We start from the raw sequence: 18,030 nt of genomic DNA on the forward strand, positions 1-18,030 counted from the left end.
TGAAGTGCAAATTTGCCCAACCTTCTCATGCCTGACACTTTTGTCACCTCTATCTTTCCTTGACATCTCTTGAGAAACTATTTTACATGCATTTTAATTGTACATGCTTCATCTTTTTATGTTTATTATTGTGGTTTAAATACTCATTGTCTTCTATCCTATTTGGACCGCATGCTTTCCCATCTGGTTCAAATGAGGCCAAATTACCTTAAAATTCTCCCCTCCCAAGTCCCTGTCGTCACATTTCAATCCAGCTTATGTCATAATGCATTATGGTATATGACTCTGCTAGACTTGAACCCAAGTCCCACAATATCCCCAAACTTGATTGGTTCAAGTAGTCATCAGTGCCCTTGAGTATTATTCTAATCAGGTAGATTCCTGTCTTCTAACTCTCTTCTCAGTTTAGTGTCCTTGGCTTCATTGGCCCACTAGATCCCATCTTGGGCTCTTCTCTTTTTCTTCACTTCATTCACGCTAACAAGTCAGTAATTCCTTCATTCTTGAATGTGCTATTGTGTCCAAGATCCACTGACCCTAGACATCCGTGGTACTCGCCAAGTTATCTCACCTTACAACAGCTATGAATTACAGTTTCATCACACCTAAGGGTTTGACATCTGACTTTGAAATTAAAAAAAAATATTACTATTCCCCTTAGGATTTAAAAATGGAAAAGGGGCTATAGTAAACGAAAATAAAGCTTTCAAGAAAGTCAAGCTGTTGGTCCGTATAAGTTACATTGGTACATTTTAGGGATGGTTTGAATCCACTGTTCATGTTTATTTATAATAATTGTCTGAGATTATCAAACACTGCTAATGAAAGGAATTGAAAAATTAATGCCATGAATGCAGTGATACATGATGGTTTTCATGATAAATTTCTCTATAAAAATGATTTGAGATATCATTTTGAACTTTGAGGATATACGAGGGTCATCCGGAAAGTAGTACCCGTTCGTGCCGCATGAAGTGCTGACGACGCGAGTAGCCGCTGGACGAGGTCAGATAGCTTCAGTGGCTTGTCTGCCTTCTCTGAGCCAAGTTGCGTGACGCTAGCATTGCCTGTGTTGTTTCTGTGATTGTTTACAATGTTTAAAAAAATTGAGAACGCCGCCAGTTGTGAAGTGAGGGCAGTGATTAAATTCCTCAATGCAAGAAACGTTCGCCCATGTGATATTCATCGCCAATTAAAGGAGGTGTATGGAGACAATGTAATGGACGAGTCGTCTGTTCGGCGGTGGTGTCGCAACTTCAACATGGGGAGGGGGAACACACACGACGATGAGCGTTCGGAGAGACCGTCTGTCATTACAGACCAACTGGTGAGCTCAGTTGACGAATTCGTGAGGAACGATCGGCGCGTCACAATTGATGACATCTGTGAGCATTTTCCCAATGTTTCTCGAACAATTGTTCATGAAATTGTTAAACACCATCTGCATTATGCAAAAATTTGTGCAAGATGGGTCCCTCGCGTATCTCAATGAGCTGGCGGCGAAGGACTATGCAGCAGGAATACAGAAACTTGTCACACGTTATGACAAATGCCTTAATTTGCTTGGAGATTATGTTGAGAAGTAGTTTAAAGTATCCTCTTTCAAATAAAATTTTTTATGTTTGTTAATATTTACTTTTGTGTCTTTATTTCACGAACGGGTACTACTTTCCGGATGACCCTCGTATATGGACAGGCGATCTTGAAGCATGAAAATATCTCTCGAAACTGCTGTATTTGCCTGCCTGCCTTGAAACTGTCATTGCTCAGATTAAACTTTTATTGAGAAGTTCATATATTTCAGAAGAAAAGTAGTTTTTGTATTGACTTTGTGACCCCTCATGCATTCACATTACTTAGTCTGCAAAAATATCCCAACAAAGTGTTTTTGTGTTGTTTTCCCAGAAATGCTTGCATTTTTTCTCCTTACTGTTTCTCCTACATTACTTCAACTCATAAATATTTCTGTTACACTACTTGTGCAACTGGATTCTGAGAGATGGTGACCAAATGCAAGAATTTTAACCTTATATTTAAATATACTCCATGGAACTGGTGTCATCTGAATGTTCATTGGAACAACTAATTAGAAACAATTACATATTTTCTGTTTGACCTTGAGAATGTACTCCTCTTCATGATCAAATGGATGATAACTAACCCCCTGGTGTTCATCTTGAATATGAAGAAGTCCCCATTAGTTGATGTTAATTTGAAAATATTTAGTTAACGGGCTAAAACACTTTCTGTGAGAATATCTGTAAATACAGAACACCAGATTAAAGCATGTGGTGGCCTGTGTCCTTGGCATCAAATGCTGGGGGATCGAGATGGTGTGGGGGCTAACGTACTGGCTTCCCACCCTGAGGGCGCGGGTTCAAATCCCGGTGGTGTTGAATATTTTTCAGAGGTATCTCGATCCCTACTTGAGGTGCTCTGTGGAGGGCACTTTGAGTGAGTACGCCGTCCGTCGGATGGGACGTTAAGCTGCGGACCCCTTGGTGCCTTTCGTAAAGAGTAGGCTAATGCCGACGCCGGGTTTCTCTCCACCCTTCATCCTTTCCTGTCCATCCCCTATGGCGCAAATGACCTTAGCTGTCGGTCGCCTCTCCTAAAAACTACTACTACTATCAAATGCTGTATTTGATGGCATGTTAGAGACCAGGGAATATAAGAGAAGCACCCCCATTCACTAGGGTATATTCAGGAAGAAATGTTTTAACAGTCCACACACACTAAATCTGAGGGTGATTTTTGAGCAATTGTTGAGGAAAAAAGTGAGGAATTGTAAAATACATTTCAATCAAAGTCATTATGTTGCATTCAGGCACGTAAAGTATATTTTAGAATTAGGCATAATGATTTTCCTTGCTTAGCTGATAGGTTTAAACTCCTGAATAAAATTGAATTAGAGGTTCATGATGAATAAATAGAGTGATAATTGTATTGCAGCTATTATGAAAATATGGTTTAGTTTTGTTCTTGAAAAATGAGTAACCACCAGTTTTATTACACATTTATTAACTTGGAAATATTATTTGAGAAATGTTTTTTTATAGTTTGTTAACATAATTTTCCATTACATTGATTTTCTATTTTATTTTTTAAGGAGGCTCCTGAACCAAAGAAGGCACCTGAGAAGAAGCCCGAAAAGGTAAACATTTATCTACTAACATATTTCACTTAAGAGGTATGGTTTGATTCACCAATTGTGATAAGTATGATTACTTAATTAAAATCCTATCTGAAGTGAAGCTTGTATAGGTAATCAAATGCCATTGTATTTTATAAGTTCACAATTACAAAATTAACCTGTAAGTATTAATATATTTTCCAAAATTCCAATGAAGATAAGTTAAAGCATTGCTGCTTATTGTTTTGTTATTAGAGATGTCAGCAATAATTAGGAAACATTTAAATGTCAGAAAAACTAAGTAATACAAAAATTGTTTCAAGGTGGAAAAAATGAATTTTTAAGGTCTATTTATCTTCAATTTTCATCTTACAACCAGGGGTGTAGGCAAGGAGGAACAGAATTTTACCCCACATATATTGCTAAAAACTGCTGACTATATATTAATTTGTGGGAGGGGGAGGTGGTTGTCTTAGCATAGTCAAATAATGCTGGATTATTAGTAATGGTGATAGGTTTTCTGGGATGATTTTTCGGATGCACAGGGAATCATCTACATTGAATACTTGCAAAAAGTACAAGCAATAAATAGAGAGTATTATGTGTTATTAGAGATGTAGAAAGTGTGCAATGTACCAGCAGAGGGTAATTTTATTTATCCTGTATGTAATAGAGGTATAAATAGTATGTTTGTACATAATGTTTCATTCATAAAAACATCTCATAGATTGCAAGTAAGTAATTTTGTATTTGAGGGAGTGGCTGCTGAAAAACAATTACAAAAGCCAGTCGTACTTTCATATTTACATCTACTCTATTCTGGATCACTGATTCACTGGCCAACAGGTAATACCTTACATGCATCCTTAATATGGAATGATAGCTCATTGCTTGTTGGTTAAAAGGTTCCCAAGTTAAAACTCGCTAAACCCCCTTTCAATGTCAGAAAATTTGTTTCCTGCGTTATGAGTAACTGAGGTCTTGGATTTTGGTAATTTATTATGTGAATATGCCACACCTAAGTCATTAGGCTAATGTATAAAAGTTTTATGGGGACATGTAACTTTTGAACTGTTTTTAAATTAAATCATGAAATTCGGTGGAATCCAGACATCTGTGAAACTTAATCATTTCAGTTTATTGAGGTTGAAAAAACCGTCATGGGTGATTTTGCTCCAAAAAATTTTCTTCCACACGTAATATCTTATGGCAATTTTAGGCATAACTCATATCTATTAGAAACTGCTTTTCATTTACTTATGTGACATTACATGACAACTGTGCTATTGAAATGTGGGAAACTAACCATTATCTGCTCTTTGAAAATATGGCATGAAGGTTTTAAAATGTAGCAGATATGTATCTCTAAAGTGTTACAAATATTTTAGTTTTGATGCATAAAATTTCATAAATATAGTATGCAAAATTTGGTGAGGAAATTCTCATAAACTATGGATAAAACTTCTCATTAGGTTGTAATGCTTTTGAAGGTGATGGTTTTTTGTGTACGATTACCATTATTGATAGCTTTGGCACTATTGAAACTGAAACGGAGAACTGAAGCTTAAGATATGAACCAGCACCGGAATTGAAAAAGGTGCTAGTGACCCATCACTAATTTAAAAGTTTATATATATGTATATATAATGTATGTATATATATATATATATATATATATATATATATATATATATATATATATATATATATATATATATATATATTCTTTTAAAAATAAGTGCTGTATTATTATGTACATATAGAATAGTTTTTTAGATGAATGACTTATGTGCTTGAAAATTTAGGACTTTATGTATTATTACTAATGTTGACCTCATGTTCTGCCACTAGGCTAGCATTGTTTATTTCATTCATTACTTATTCTATTGTCAATTTCAGTGCAGTGCAATGTAAAATAGAAATTAATAACATTTTAAATTTACTATTTCATTTTTGTCATTTGACTCATTAGTGTTTATTTAAACTTACAGTTAGAATTTATCAACTGTTTATTTATGCTTTTATGTAGGTGTATAGTAAAAAATGACATTTCAATATGAGCTTTTATTCCAACATGCTTCTGTTATGGAAGTTTAACAGTAAGTATATGCTTGCAAAATTGTAACTATTAATAAGTATTTCCAAACAAGATCTCTACACTGCATTGTTTAAAGCCCTCTGTTGCTTACCACTGTTAGATAATGGACTGTTAATGAAGATTCAGCTTTTGGCCAGATTAGCCCATGTTAGCTACTCCCACTACTCTCAAAAGTGTAATGGAATTAAGTGGCTTTGAGATTGGGGGAGAATATCACTGGCCCTGTATTGTCTACTCTCATGGGATTTGAGGTTTGGTGATAGTGCTTATCCTCATTTCACCTTTACTTAAACCATCAATTTCAGTCTCCCCTAATAATTAGTAAATGTTGTTTTTTTTTCCTGCAGCAGAGGACTTTATTTATTTTGGAGAATAGGTCTAGTTACCCTTTTAACACCCTTGTATCATATGATTCATTTCATAGTTCTTAGCTGAGTATGAAGACTTTCACAACATTTTATATTTATGCATAAACATTAGGAAAATATAGTCAAGAAAATTTATAGTTAATTATATATTGAGTGAAGAGCATGTAAATATAGTATTTGAACCTTACTTTAATGACATTTATATTCATTGCAAATTTTGTTCATAGATGGATGATTTGAATCTAAAATTTCTATTGATTCTCATCTTTCAATCTCACTTAATCCAAAACATTATTCTCTATGCATGTCATTGGATCCTCTAATTTCTCTGGTCTTTGTGTGTGGGCAATACATTTTCATTTGCAGTGAATTTATTCCATGCAAGAACTAGGTAACTGCGTGATAGAGGAAAATTAAATACTTTTTTATCACTTTTTGGTCATCATTTTAAGCAAACTTACCTGAGTCAAACTATTAAAATAACTTCATAATAGGAAACATGGTGGCCATTGTCATATTGTATGAGCAGGTAATTTTAAATGAGTCTTAATTCTGAGTGATGCCATTTAGATATATTAAAAGAGAAAAAGTGGCTTATTCCTCATCATATCTTAGTTTTTATTATTGCATCATAATAACATGCAAACTTCTGGCTGTTAATATGTTTTGAGACCATTGGATATTCAAAATAATTCAAGAAAGTAGTTCATTTTGAACTCCCCTGTTATGATGCATATCTATTTCTGCAATTTAAATGAAAACCTGTATTCTATTTGCTGCTATTCTGCCAATGGCAATTTAGTTATGATCTATTTTGAGTGTCATGTTTTTCAAGGTAGGTCGTGTGTGTGCGCGCTTTTCATTATAGTAAAAAGAAAAATAATAATGTTTAACAGAATGAAAACCACTTCAATATTTCGGTGGTCCCAGCCACCTTCATCAGGGTATTATGCAAATCAGTATCAGAGAAAACCAGTAAGATAATCAGTAAGTGAATATTGCATAAAGGGTATGTATGTATAAATATCAGTCAGATGTAGAGAAGTTTTAAGGAGACAATATTAATACAGCCTGGAATATATAGTCCAAGATTCTGAAGACAGATTTTTTCCATGGGGCAGAATTTTTTTTAAGAATTTTTAAATTTTTTTAGGAGGTTGATATTTTTTGCCCAAATACATAGTTTTGTGCACATACACAACCTTCACTATGTATTTTTACATTTCTATGAATAGAAGACCCCTAAATACAATCCTCTGGCATTTGTGCCAAGTGACGAAAGTGAAGAAGAGGAAGAAGAAGAGGAAGAGATTGACACATATGATGTAAATGATTTGCGACTTGGTGCTAGGAAGGTGAGGGTGTTGTTTGGCAGCATTTTCCTGGTTTTCAAACTGCTGAAGTGGAATTTTTTTGGATTGATGTAGCAAGTATCATTAATTCCGCTTAGAGTAATAATGAGAGCAGATTAACCTCATGAAATGGCATTAGATGGCGTTATTGCTTCATACTTAAGTTCTTTGCCATTATTATGTTTTTAATTTTGTTTATTTAATTTAATTTTATGCATTATTTCTTCTTTTCTGTTCCTTAGGTCATCATCATCATTTGTTGAATTTAGAATGATTAGCTTTGAAAATAGGCAAAATAATGTAGATTGAACTCTGAGCTTTGAATTTATTTCATTACCAAAAATTTATTTCATTTGTAAGTTTTATATTTTTCGCTGATTTTTATTATTTATATGTGATGATATTCAGTTGGTATTGATTTGATGCACATTGGTGTATACATTAATATATATTTTGCTTTTATTTTGCTGGCAAAAGTAATATTGGCTCTTTAATAATGTATATTTTTGCTGGTTGGTTATTTAAAAATTAATGCTATTGAAATTTCTCTCTTTGAATGTAGAAATTTATTTGAAGATAGTTTGGAATGTATTACCATCATTAGCCATAGATTGTATTTCAGCATGTTTTGATTAATTAATATTAATTGATCTTTCAGTATGTTAGTCAAGCAAAGGTTTCTTAAAACTTAATGCTTGGATAAGTGTTCATTGAGTAAATATCTTAGTTATGATGAAAGCCTTACACTTTTTTTATGTATGATGAACAATGATTGAGTGTGTTTTGTTTTATTATTTTTTTATTTTTATGATTTTTTTTATTTGTTGTATAGGTGAAATGTGGTAAGATTAAAAATAAATAATTGAATATCCCTGCTTTTATAAATGTGAAATGTGCTACTTTTCAATGTAAACCTGTCACACATGTGTATGTGTGTGTTTATATATATATAAATAAATATATATATATATATATATATATATATATATATATATATATATATATGTTTATACACACACATACATATATATATATATATATATATATATATATATATATATATATATACATTCACACATACATATGTGTGTGTCTATAATATCTTCTATCTTGCAGTAGCTGTATTATGCCCTTTGATTTGGTATGATCTAAAGTTTATTTCCATTTATGATTGTTTTATTAGGTATTATTATATCTTTTGTTTGATTTTCATCCATTTGCTTACTATATTTGCTAAATGAAGAATTTTATGCTCTTTATTTCCTTAAGTACTTTTTCTCCGGAGAGCATTATCAGCTCCAATGAGATTATATCAATGAATTTCCAGAAATAATGCCTCTATAATCTAGGAATTGTTACTAGAGTTTTGAAATATTTATGAAAAATATGCAATTCTAGAATAACATTTGAAAATGGTGAAACATTCTCACTTGAAAACCTCACTCTCATTCATACATATACTCTGTTATTTAATTCTCCTACCACAGGATTGCATTGTTTATCAAAAGTTGTAATGAGTTATAAGTGAAAAGTTTATGAATGTTTTGAGCAACATATATATTTTCAAGTTCTCTTGATGTGTATAGTGTTCAGTTTACATGTCTTGAGACAAATTTTCTCCTTTTTTCACAGCCTGAAATTAAGGTACCTGAAATCAAGGCTCCAGAGGCACCTAAGATAGAGGTAATAAGAGAAAAATCTCCAGCTCAAGATAGGAAAGGATCTCTTGCTCCTGGGTCTGGAACATCCAGCAGAAGAGGCTCTCTCATTCCACCAGATGATCAGCCACGCCGCCCAAGTCTTATCATAAGTGACGAGGTAATGGAACAAGCTGAACCAAGCATTCAAATGAGATTTTGTATTTCGTCAAAAATATGTATCCCTATCATATTGATGCACTGAAGGTTTTTCAGTGATATTGGGAGATAGTTAAAATAATTTTGCTTGCTGTCCATTTCCTTTTTTCTCATTTGAATGTGCAGTGTTTCAATGTGAATTTCACAGATAAATTTGATTATCGTCTTCATATTTTTGGCCATCTATGAGTCCAGAATCTTCACTGCAACCATAAACCTTGTTCAGCAATCACTTGTATCAGCTAATATCTCTTTCTTTGCTAAGTATTTATCATCATATTCTAATTGTATTTATTTATTTCAGCAAATCAATCTGGTGTGATACTTTGTGCATTTTCCTGATGTTAATATGGTTTTCCTTCTGATAGTGAATATGTTTGACTACTGATTAATTCAAGGCTTAAATTTTAGTTGACATTGTTTTGATAAAATTGGTTTTATATTTGTTATCTACTTAGTTGCTCCAATTACTATTAATAAATTAATTATAATTATAGGCCTTATATAGGTGGATAGCAACATTTACAATTCATATTGGAGTTCCCCAAACTTTTGTCCTACCACCATCAAGGCTTTAATTTATTTAACATGGCATTTTGTATTACTTTGTAGAGCATTTTATTGATGTTGATCATTTGTTTTGCAGCAAACTTAAAACTAAATTGAATTTCAGATTTGTTTTATTGTGGACTTAGGTGGAAGAAGTGGAAGATAGGTTTAGTGAATGGAAGGACATTGTGCCATTGTTATCCCTGTTTCATTTTCAATTTTAACTCTGTATGATATCTGGCCAGTCTTCAAGAATGGTGTATCACAGGTGGTGCACATCAAAAGGTCTCTAATATTTTGTCCATTGAATTCTTCGATAGTTTTAGCAGAAAAGTACATTGTTAACTTCCTGTATTTAGAATGATTTTTGCAATTGTATGACAGTGGCATTACTTACCATTTAATTTAACTGATGTAGGACAGGAAACTGTCATGCTAGCGATATTTTCTTATCTGCAATGCTTGAGGATTAAGTCTGGCTTTCTTAGGCCTTTTTTTTAGAGATTCTAAGCCTAATTCTTTAATTATGGCCATTTTGCTCTTTAACCTGCTGTTATGTAGGTTTAAAATTGCTCTGCTTTATGCTGAAACATTTATATTTATTCTTATAATCCATGTTAAGGTGAATTCCAGACACTCAAGACAAATTTTGTCATAATAAAATGCCGAATGAGGGTATCTAATGGGTTGACTGTTCTTTATGTAGACACACTTTGTTAGCCTGCCCTCCATTTTCATTTTAATTCTTGAATATTTGGGAAAGGCATATTATTTTGTAATTTTTAAATAACGTCATGTAAAATGTCTAAGAGCTGCTGTAAGTTATAAATTTCTACACACATACTGATTGAAAAATTGCTGAATGCAGGTTGTCTAAAGGTAGCATTCATTGTCATCTGTGTTGTGAGAAACTGTAATCCTTACTTTAATATATCCCATACATGGTTATCAAATTAATAAGTAATTTAAAATTGTGGATAATTCATGCCATAGTGAAAAATCAAGACTGATGGAGTAAAACACTGACAAAATATTGAAAAACCCATCTTAGCGTAAGTATTTCTTCCATTGGAATAAATGCTTTACATTTTCTAAATTTTTTCAGTCTTTAGTATTATTGCTATTCAGTAGATTCTATTGAGTTTGGTAAATGTATTGGTTGAGGGAGCTATAAAAGAATATGCCAAAAGAGTTATAATTGCTAACATACAAAACTAGTTAAGTGTTATTCTTTTGAGACGCTACTTGGTGTTGATATTTCAGGGAATCCAAATAATTTTTACAGTTAACTATTTTGGAATTCTTACTTATATGTAATGCTGTTGAATTTACTAATTTAAATTGTATGTTCATTTATTACATTTACGCAGTTTAATTTTTACTCTCCAAATTTTAATTATTGTTTGAAGATGTATTAAAATATAGAAAGTTGTAGAATATGGCCATACTTGGAATGCAGATGACTTAGAAATATAATTTAGGTAAACGCTCATATATAACTTAGAATTTTATAGCATTATCTCTTGTGTGAATTGGATCGCAGAATGACCATCCCCAACTTATCAAATATAAAGAAATATTTACAGCCATTTTATTTGTATTTATGAATTATTTGTTCCCCCAAACAAATTATAGTAAACCTGATAATTGTTTTCATAGTAAAAGTGGTAAGATGTTTTCCCAGAAAATTTAATACAATGTTAGAAGAATTCACTAAATATTATTATAAATCCCTAAGGAAAGTAAATTATAGTGTATTTGAGCAAACATTTTCCCTAATTTCAATTATGCTAACATTTTTATCTGTAGTATGAGAAATGGTGCGAACCTTAATGAAATAATGATAATTTATTTTAAAAGAATTTCATATCTGCCAAATGCTCCAAAATTCAATTCACAGTTCCATTTTTATTCATTTTGTAAATAATCAAAGCTATAGCAGTAAGAATTAATGCTACTATAAAGCTTTAGTGGAAAGTTGTTGTGAAGTATTTTGACTGTAACTTCTATCAAACATATCATGGATTTAAATTTGAAAGTTTCAAGATTATTTGGTGCATTTTTGGGCTAAACTTTGAACTCATCCTAAATATTTTTGTCAGAATAATTCTGCCAGTTAATCAGCTTAATTGGTGTTCATCAAGCCACCTTGATGAATCATTCATTTCATTATGATCATTTCTCCTGTCCAAAACTAATAAAATGATTTCACTTTGATTGTTTCATTAATTTAATTCTATCTTTTAGGAAAATAGAAAGTTACGGCCTGGTGAAGTCCTAGAAGAGAAAAAGGTGAGAGAGAAAACTGTAATGCACATCTCATCTTCAGCCAGCAATCTATGCTGTATTATTTCAACTCTTGTTTTTAATTCTTTTATCCCATCTCACGTACAGTTATTTTCTTTTAATGCACGAACATTTTCTTTTTGTCCATCATTTTCTGAAGATTATTTTGCTGACTAAATAACTGTTATGTAAGTATTTTATTTCTGTCATTTATTTTTTAGTTGCACTCATTTTCTGAGTTTCTTAGTGGTATCATTTAATTTATTTCTTAATTTTTCAGGTTTTTGTTATGTGTGTTCTTTTTATTCTTGGTTTCCTTCCTGCTCCACAATGTTTATTTTGGACTCCAACACTTACCAAGGGCTTTTCTTTCATCTTGCTTGCTTTCTTATTTCATTTAAATTGCTTTTGTTTCATTATTTTTCTGCAGGTTGGAAAATTGCGGCCTGGTGAAGTATTAGATTCAAAGGTGAGATTTGTGTGAAATTGCACAAAGCTGACCTGATTCTTTGGCATTTATTTTGAAAAAAAAATTTAATCAATGCTCAAGTTTTACTTAACAATATAATATGAGTAATTTTTAATATGTTTTCTATGTAAACTAATTTTTCAAATCATTGTGTGCTTTTTCGTTAAATTATTTATTTTTATTCCCATGCTTATCAATTTCTAATTACCCACCCAATAAAAAGTTAACTATTTTACAGATTCACTTTAAACATCACTAAATGTTTACACAAAATCCACTTATTTCTAATATTAATGGGCTTTCAAATGCTCAAGATATTTTTTTCTTTTCTTTCTTCTTTAATAATCAATTTAATGCATTTCATGAAGAACCCCTACTCTGTCTCAAAAAATAAATGCCAAAGAATTACAGCGAGTTTTATTTTATATGATTTCTCTTTTATTCTTAATAATTGTTTTTATTTTGTTACTGTTTTGCATTTTCTCCATTTAATTTCATTTGGTTTTTCTTTTATTTACCTTGATGCTTTTATCTTCACAAAATAAACAGAAGAGAGGTGCACGTCCAGGGGAATTGATAGAAGAAGAGAAGATTAAGCAGGTTAGCTTTTGGGAAATATGTCCTATCTGCAGGGTTGGGTTATATTGCTACGTTGCCTAGATTTTGAACAAATAAGTCACTTGCAATCCTCATACAATGCAGTTTTTTTGGGTTAAAAGCTTTTTTTTAACATTTTGTGTGACCTTACTTTTTCTCTCATTGTGATGAAAAAGAATCTTTTTCTTGCTTTTTTGCCATTATAATTTTTCTGTTTTTGGAAATCGCTTATTTTTGAAACAATTTTATGTGCAAATCACATAACCTCTTGAATTTTTAATATTTTTGTGTGTTCCTTCTCATTTTTTTCATTGGCTGCAAAACTGCTTGTTTTCATTTTATGAAACTCTACAATTTTTAAGATGGTTGCTGTCATTACTAATAAGTTCATATTGCATTTTTTATTTGCAAGTGGACATTGATGTCTATCAATTCTTCGCCTTTGAATGTCTTTGACAGCACTACTAATGGGCATGATAAGCCTTTGAATCAATTCATCTCGCATATAAAATAGCCCGATATATGGTTATTTAAATTCAGGGTGGAATTAAAAAGCTACAGACATTGAATTAGTGTAAATCCCCCTTAAAGTCAAGATATCAACTCTAACAAGAATAATAATATTAATTAAGTATAACTTAATCTTTTGCAGTTTGAGATTTTACCCAATTACCACCATTTTCCATTCAAGCTATCTCTCTCTCTCTTCATCTCACTCTCAGTTTCCCCAAAAATCATAACCTATTACTTATCTGAAATGGAGAGTGCCTAAGTATTTGTTTATTGGGTATAACACAATGCTATCATGCAATAAGGTTTCATATTTATTCACCTTAGAGAGTTGTATGCTGCTCTAATAAAGAGAATACATTCAATTGAAGTATTCTAATTCCAATTTTTAAATGCTATAGGCTCCCTAGATGGTAAATCCTAGTTAGGCAGGTACTTAACTTGGTGAATCATTTTTAATCTTTAGACAAATGGCAGATCGTAATGCCCAGCAAAATTCTGAATGCTGTAGGCATAATTTTCCTTTAGCATTTATTGCATTTCAATGGCTAATGTAAATTCTATATGAGCGCTCTGTATACAACCAAGGAAAATTGAACAAGTATTAATTTATGGCTGTAGCAATGAACTTATATCAATTCTCTATAAACTCTCTAAGCTCTAGTCTGCAACAAACTACAATGCATATTTTGATTTTATGTTTTCAAATTTTGCCAGAGAAAATTAGTACCTTTTTAATTTCCTCTATGTGCATTATATCTGTTTACATAATTGTCAATTTAGTACATATTAGTGATTGCAGAAATGCTTACTGTGATCCAGTTATCCACCAGGTGTAATGTATTTTCATTCATTCAGAACCACATAATGTGCAAAACAGTAAAATGTATGCCCATTTAATATATCAATCAGATGAATTTTTGAGTAAGGAGTGTAACATGAAAGTTTGTGAATAGTCATGAAGGAGATCTCTATCTTCAGAAAATATCATAATATCCTAGTAAAAGTATCCAAAGTTGAAACTATTTTTTTCTTCAGTTTTTAAGGCACGATATCAGCTAATAAATGGCATTAGCATGTATGCATATCAGTTGTTGTACATTATGATGCCTTATTGAAGGTATGCAGTAGGTACTAAAAACTAATTAATTAAATTTTTTCTCATATTTTAATGTATTGATAGTGCCAAAGCAATATTCAAGAATTTATTTTAAAAAGCTAGTTTTACTTCAAACAACTGTTAGTGTAGTTAAAATCAGACAATGATTCCAGAGTTGGTTAAAAAAAGGCGTATCATTTACCTCTAACCCTGACTTTTAGCATAAGTACTTAAAAATTGATTATTCAATCCTGAAATTATAATAGATCACATCAACGTGATTTCTTTGTCCAATAGTTTGAGTATTTTAATTTTGCAATGGCAGCTTGTTAGTTGCAGGCAATGTATTCTGAAATCATGCTGTTCATTCATTAGAATAAAAACAATTTTAAAGGTTAAAGGTTGTTTCTCAATAGGTTTTCCAAGATTTTTGAAAGTATGGATTGGCTTATAACCAATACCTTTTTTATAATCACTCATGCATAGGAGTAACATAGCCATTTTAAAATTCTTCAGATTATAACCGTACTACTTCCAAATTTGCTGAAAAGAATATACAGGTTAAATCAGTGTGTTGCAGCAATTAAAAAATATTTAAGGTGAGATTCTAAGGACCCTAAGTTCATGAAGAACTACTTTTAGTTTAAATAGGTAATTTGTTGAGATTTTCCGAGAACTTGTGTACTGCAAGAATTTTGACATAGTAGGCACATGATAGGTGGACATGCAAGCTCGGTTAGGCTATACACTTTGAAGAAGTGTGTAACAAATTACATTTTATATCTTGGGTGTTAGCACTTCTGCAATAATTCCAGGAGGTAATCTTTTTGAATTACCAAGTTTATTAAATGGCTACAAAAAGTTTATTTATTTATTTATATAGACTTAGTCCGAAAACAGCACTTTTGACCTTTTACATCAGACTATTAACAGTCATATCAATAGATACGATTACAAAAATTACTTCCGTTCAAGAACATACAAAGTATTTAAAATCAAATAAAAGCAGCTAATAAGTTGGCAGTGTAGTGGAAAACTCATTGGAAGTCTGTCAGTATTATTTTAATTCCCCATCTCTAATTTGTATTTCATATATGCATTTACCTGAGTAACTTAAGATGCGGTTCTTATTTATTCCTCACCTTTTATATAATCAATTTTTAGAATGGGACAAAAGACCACTTTATGGATCAGCTGTATTTTAATATGGAGACTATGCTAGAGTGATTTAATTAGTTTAAAAAGTTCTTTTAATGAATAATTCCCAACCTATATTTGTAGTCATAATATCAAACAGTTTAAAAAAAATATGCTCATGTCATTAAAACTTTTTAATAGTAGTCCATAATGATAAAGTATTATCAGTGTATGCAGTCAACTCAATAAACCTCTTATGGCCAACTCAATAAATCACTTTTGCATTAATTATATATGCAACCTTTACTATCCTAAAAATGAAACCTGAAACCTGCTCTCCTGTAAAGGTAATAATGATTGCTTGAGACATTTTATGACTTAAGGGTAAAGTTTCATAATATTTGTGTTTATTGAGTGATAATTTATTAAGAAATAATATTTTATTTTGCTCTTCTATACCCTCCAAAGGCCAGGGAAAACATTCCAAGCTGGTTTACAAAACTAAATATTAATAGCAGACTGACATAATGAACCTGTTATGTTTTATTTAAATTTCTCACTACAGGTTTGGGTATTTATATTTTCTTGAATTATTTTTGCATGCTCAGGTCCAGTAACTATTATTTTTATGGATTTACTGTTGAACCCTTATCAAGGCAAGGTATTGCTGTGGACTAGGGATTTGCCTCAGAAGATCACATGGTTCCATAATAATTTAATGTAATGCTAGACTTAGTTTAAATTTCTACTCCCATTGTTTACTCATCCAGATCATATATTCCCAATAAAATAAGGATTTTTGAAATAAAATAAATATATTTAGTAATCATTGGTATTTATGTTATGTTTGAGATATAGGGATTGAAGACTAAAAAGGATAATATGATAATTCTTTAGGTTACTGATACATATTTTCAAATTGCTTTATCATCTTATTCCTATCTAATAGTGCAATAAACTATATAAATATTGCATGAACTTTTCTTCCACTTTAACTTTATTTCAAAGCATCTTAAATTTTTATAACTGGAGAGATTGATGTATCATCCTTTAGTTCACTAGCTGATTTTTGGCTCAGTTATAGCTTGAGGTCTGATAATCATTCATAGTCATTTGCCATTTTAATGAGTTATGTTGCTGTAGGGGGACAATACATGTTTAAAGCCTTATTTAGATCTCATAGCAATTTACATGAAAGAAGGTTGGAAAGTAATTACATGAGTAATCATGTATAAAAAATATTTTCCAGAAGAAATATTATGGTGTCTCAGCTACCTTCTGTTTGGCCTCTACAAAATTACTTAGTTTTTTATTGGCTTCAATCCACCTCGTTATTCGGTAATCAAATCTCTTGGTAGTAGTCAGAGATTGAAGTTTTCATATTGTTATAGCAGCAATTGTTAACTTCTGTAAATATAAGATTTATATGTTTTACCTTGCCTAGATTGGGTTTTTTTAATTAACCATAATTATCTGCTTAAACAGGTGTGATTTATTAAAACATATTTGTGTGTGGGGAATAGCAAGTGCCCTATTTCATGTCAGCCATGATGTATAATATGCTCTTATTAGATGCAGCTTAAATGATGCAGAGGAGATGCACCAAATGAAGGCATACACTGTTTCTTTACACATGAATGAAAACTATGCTCCACAGCTTTTCTTTACCTTAGTTTTGTTTTGATTTACCATCTTTTGTGTTTGAATATATATCTTATTTCTGCTTTTAATTTGTTTTGTTTACCTTCTCTGTTTAATTTCTTTGCTTCCTTCATTTGTGTGATTTATGTTGTTTGCCTCTCTCTTTCCTCACATTTTCTGTAACCAATATTTAAGTTATCCCCAATTGTACAAGAAATTTGTTCAGAGAAATATCTCTTTTTTTTGTCCTGAAGTTTTATTTTAAAACCTGTTTTTTTGTCAAAATTTGTTTTTATTTCATTTAATTGCAACTTTGAAAAATACAATGGAATTCATGTGAGTAATTTAAACTGAATTTTCAAATTATGCATTCAAAGTTAAGAAATCATCCTGATGGAAATTTTATGAATGATTTTACTTAAATATCACTATTATTTTTATTATACATAATTTTTTAAGCAAATTTGTTATTCCAAGGTCAGACAAGTCAATAACATTTTTATTTTGAAAACAGCGAAGGAGACCAAGCACTGACATGAGAAGACCAAGTGTTGCAGAGCTTGAAGAGAAGATAGACAAACCATCCACACCACTGAAATCCATTGGTAGTCCTGGTGCACCAGCTATTGTTGATGTACAAGAAAATTATCAGGCAGTTGAAGGTATGGTTGCCTTTCAATATTCTGAAAACCTTATTTTTTCATTTATGTTTTTATGTAACATGTTTGATTATTTTACTCCTGTGGTGAAAGATTTCACTAATTTCCAAGTATAAGAAATTTCAATTTTTCATTTCAGATCAAACTGGCTATATAACTGTACAGGTTGAAGGTAATCCTGCACCAACATTCAAATTTTACAAGGTAAATTTTTAAAATAATGCATTGTGCCATTTTGCCTGGGTTGGGAAGATATGTTTGATTTTTATTCTGTAG

The 18,030-nt window shown here is 31.3% G+C and overlaps 1 protein-coding gene across 34 annotated transcripts in view; it reads left to right on the forward strand.

The window, feature by feature from the left end:
• bt (projectin protein bent) overlaps positions 1-18,030 on the forward strand; it is a 199,686-nt gene that overhangs the window by 86,332 nt on the left and 95,324 nt on the right. For 29 of the 34 annotated variants that reach the window (XM_071583211.1, XM_071583214.1, XM_071583209.1 and 26 more), the window contains 6 exons: positions 3,110-3,154; positions 8,584-8,769; positions 12,073-12,111; positions 12,661-12,711; positions 17,610-17,757; positions 17,894-17,958. In XM_071583211.1, coding sequence (XP_071439312.1) covers positions 3,110-3,154; positions 8,584-8,769; positions 12,073-12,111; positions 12,661-12,711; positions 17,610-17,757; positions 17,894-17,958 — 534 coding nt within the window. The remainder of the gene's footprint in view (positions 1-3,109; positions 3,155-8,583; positions 8,770-12,072; positions 12,112-12,660; positions 12,712-17,609; positions 17,758-17,893; positions 17,959-18,030) is intronic. The other 5 variants (XM_071583243.1, XM_071583216.1, XM_071583244.1 and 2 more) reach the window with 3 other exon arrangements.

This window comes from Hetaerina americana, unplaced genomic scaffold, assembly GCF_022747635.1.
Source record: "Hetaerina americana unplaced genomic scaffold, ioHetAmer1.1.p SCAF_13, whole genome shotgun sequence".
In the NCBI taxonomy this organism is placed as follows: Eukaryota; Metazoa; Arthropoda; class Insecta; order Odonata; family Calopterygidae; genus Hetaerina; species Hetaerina americana.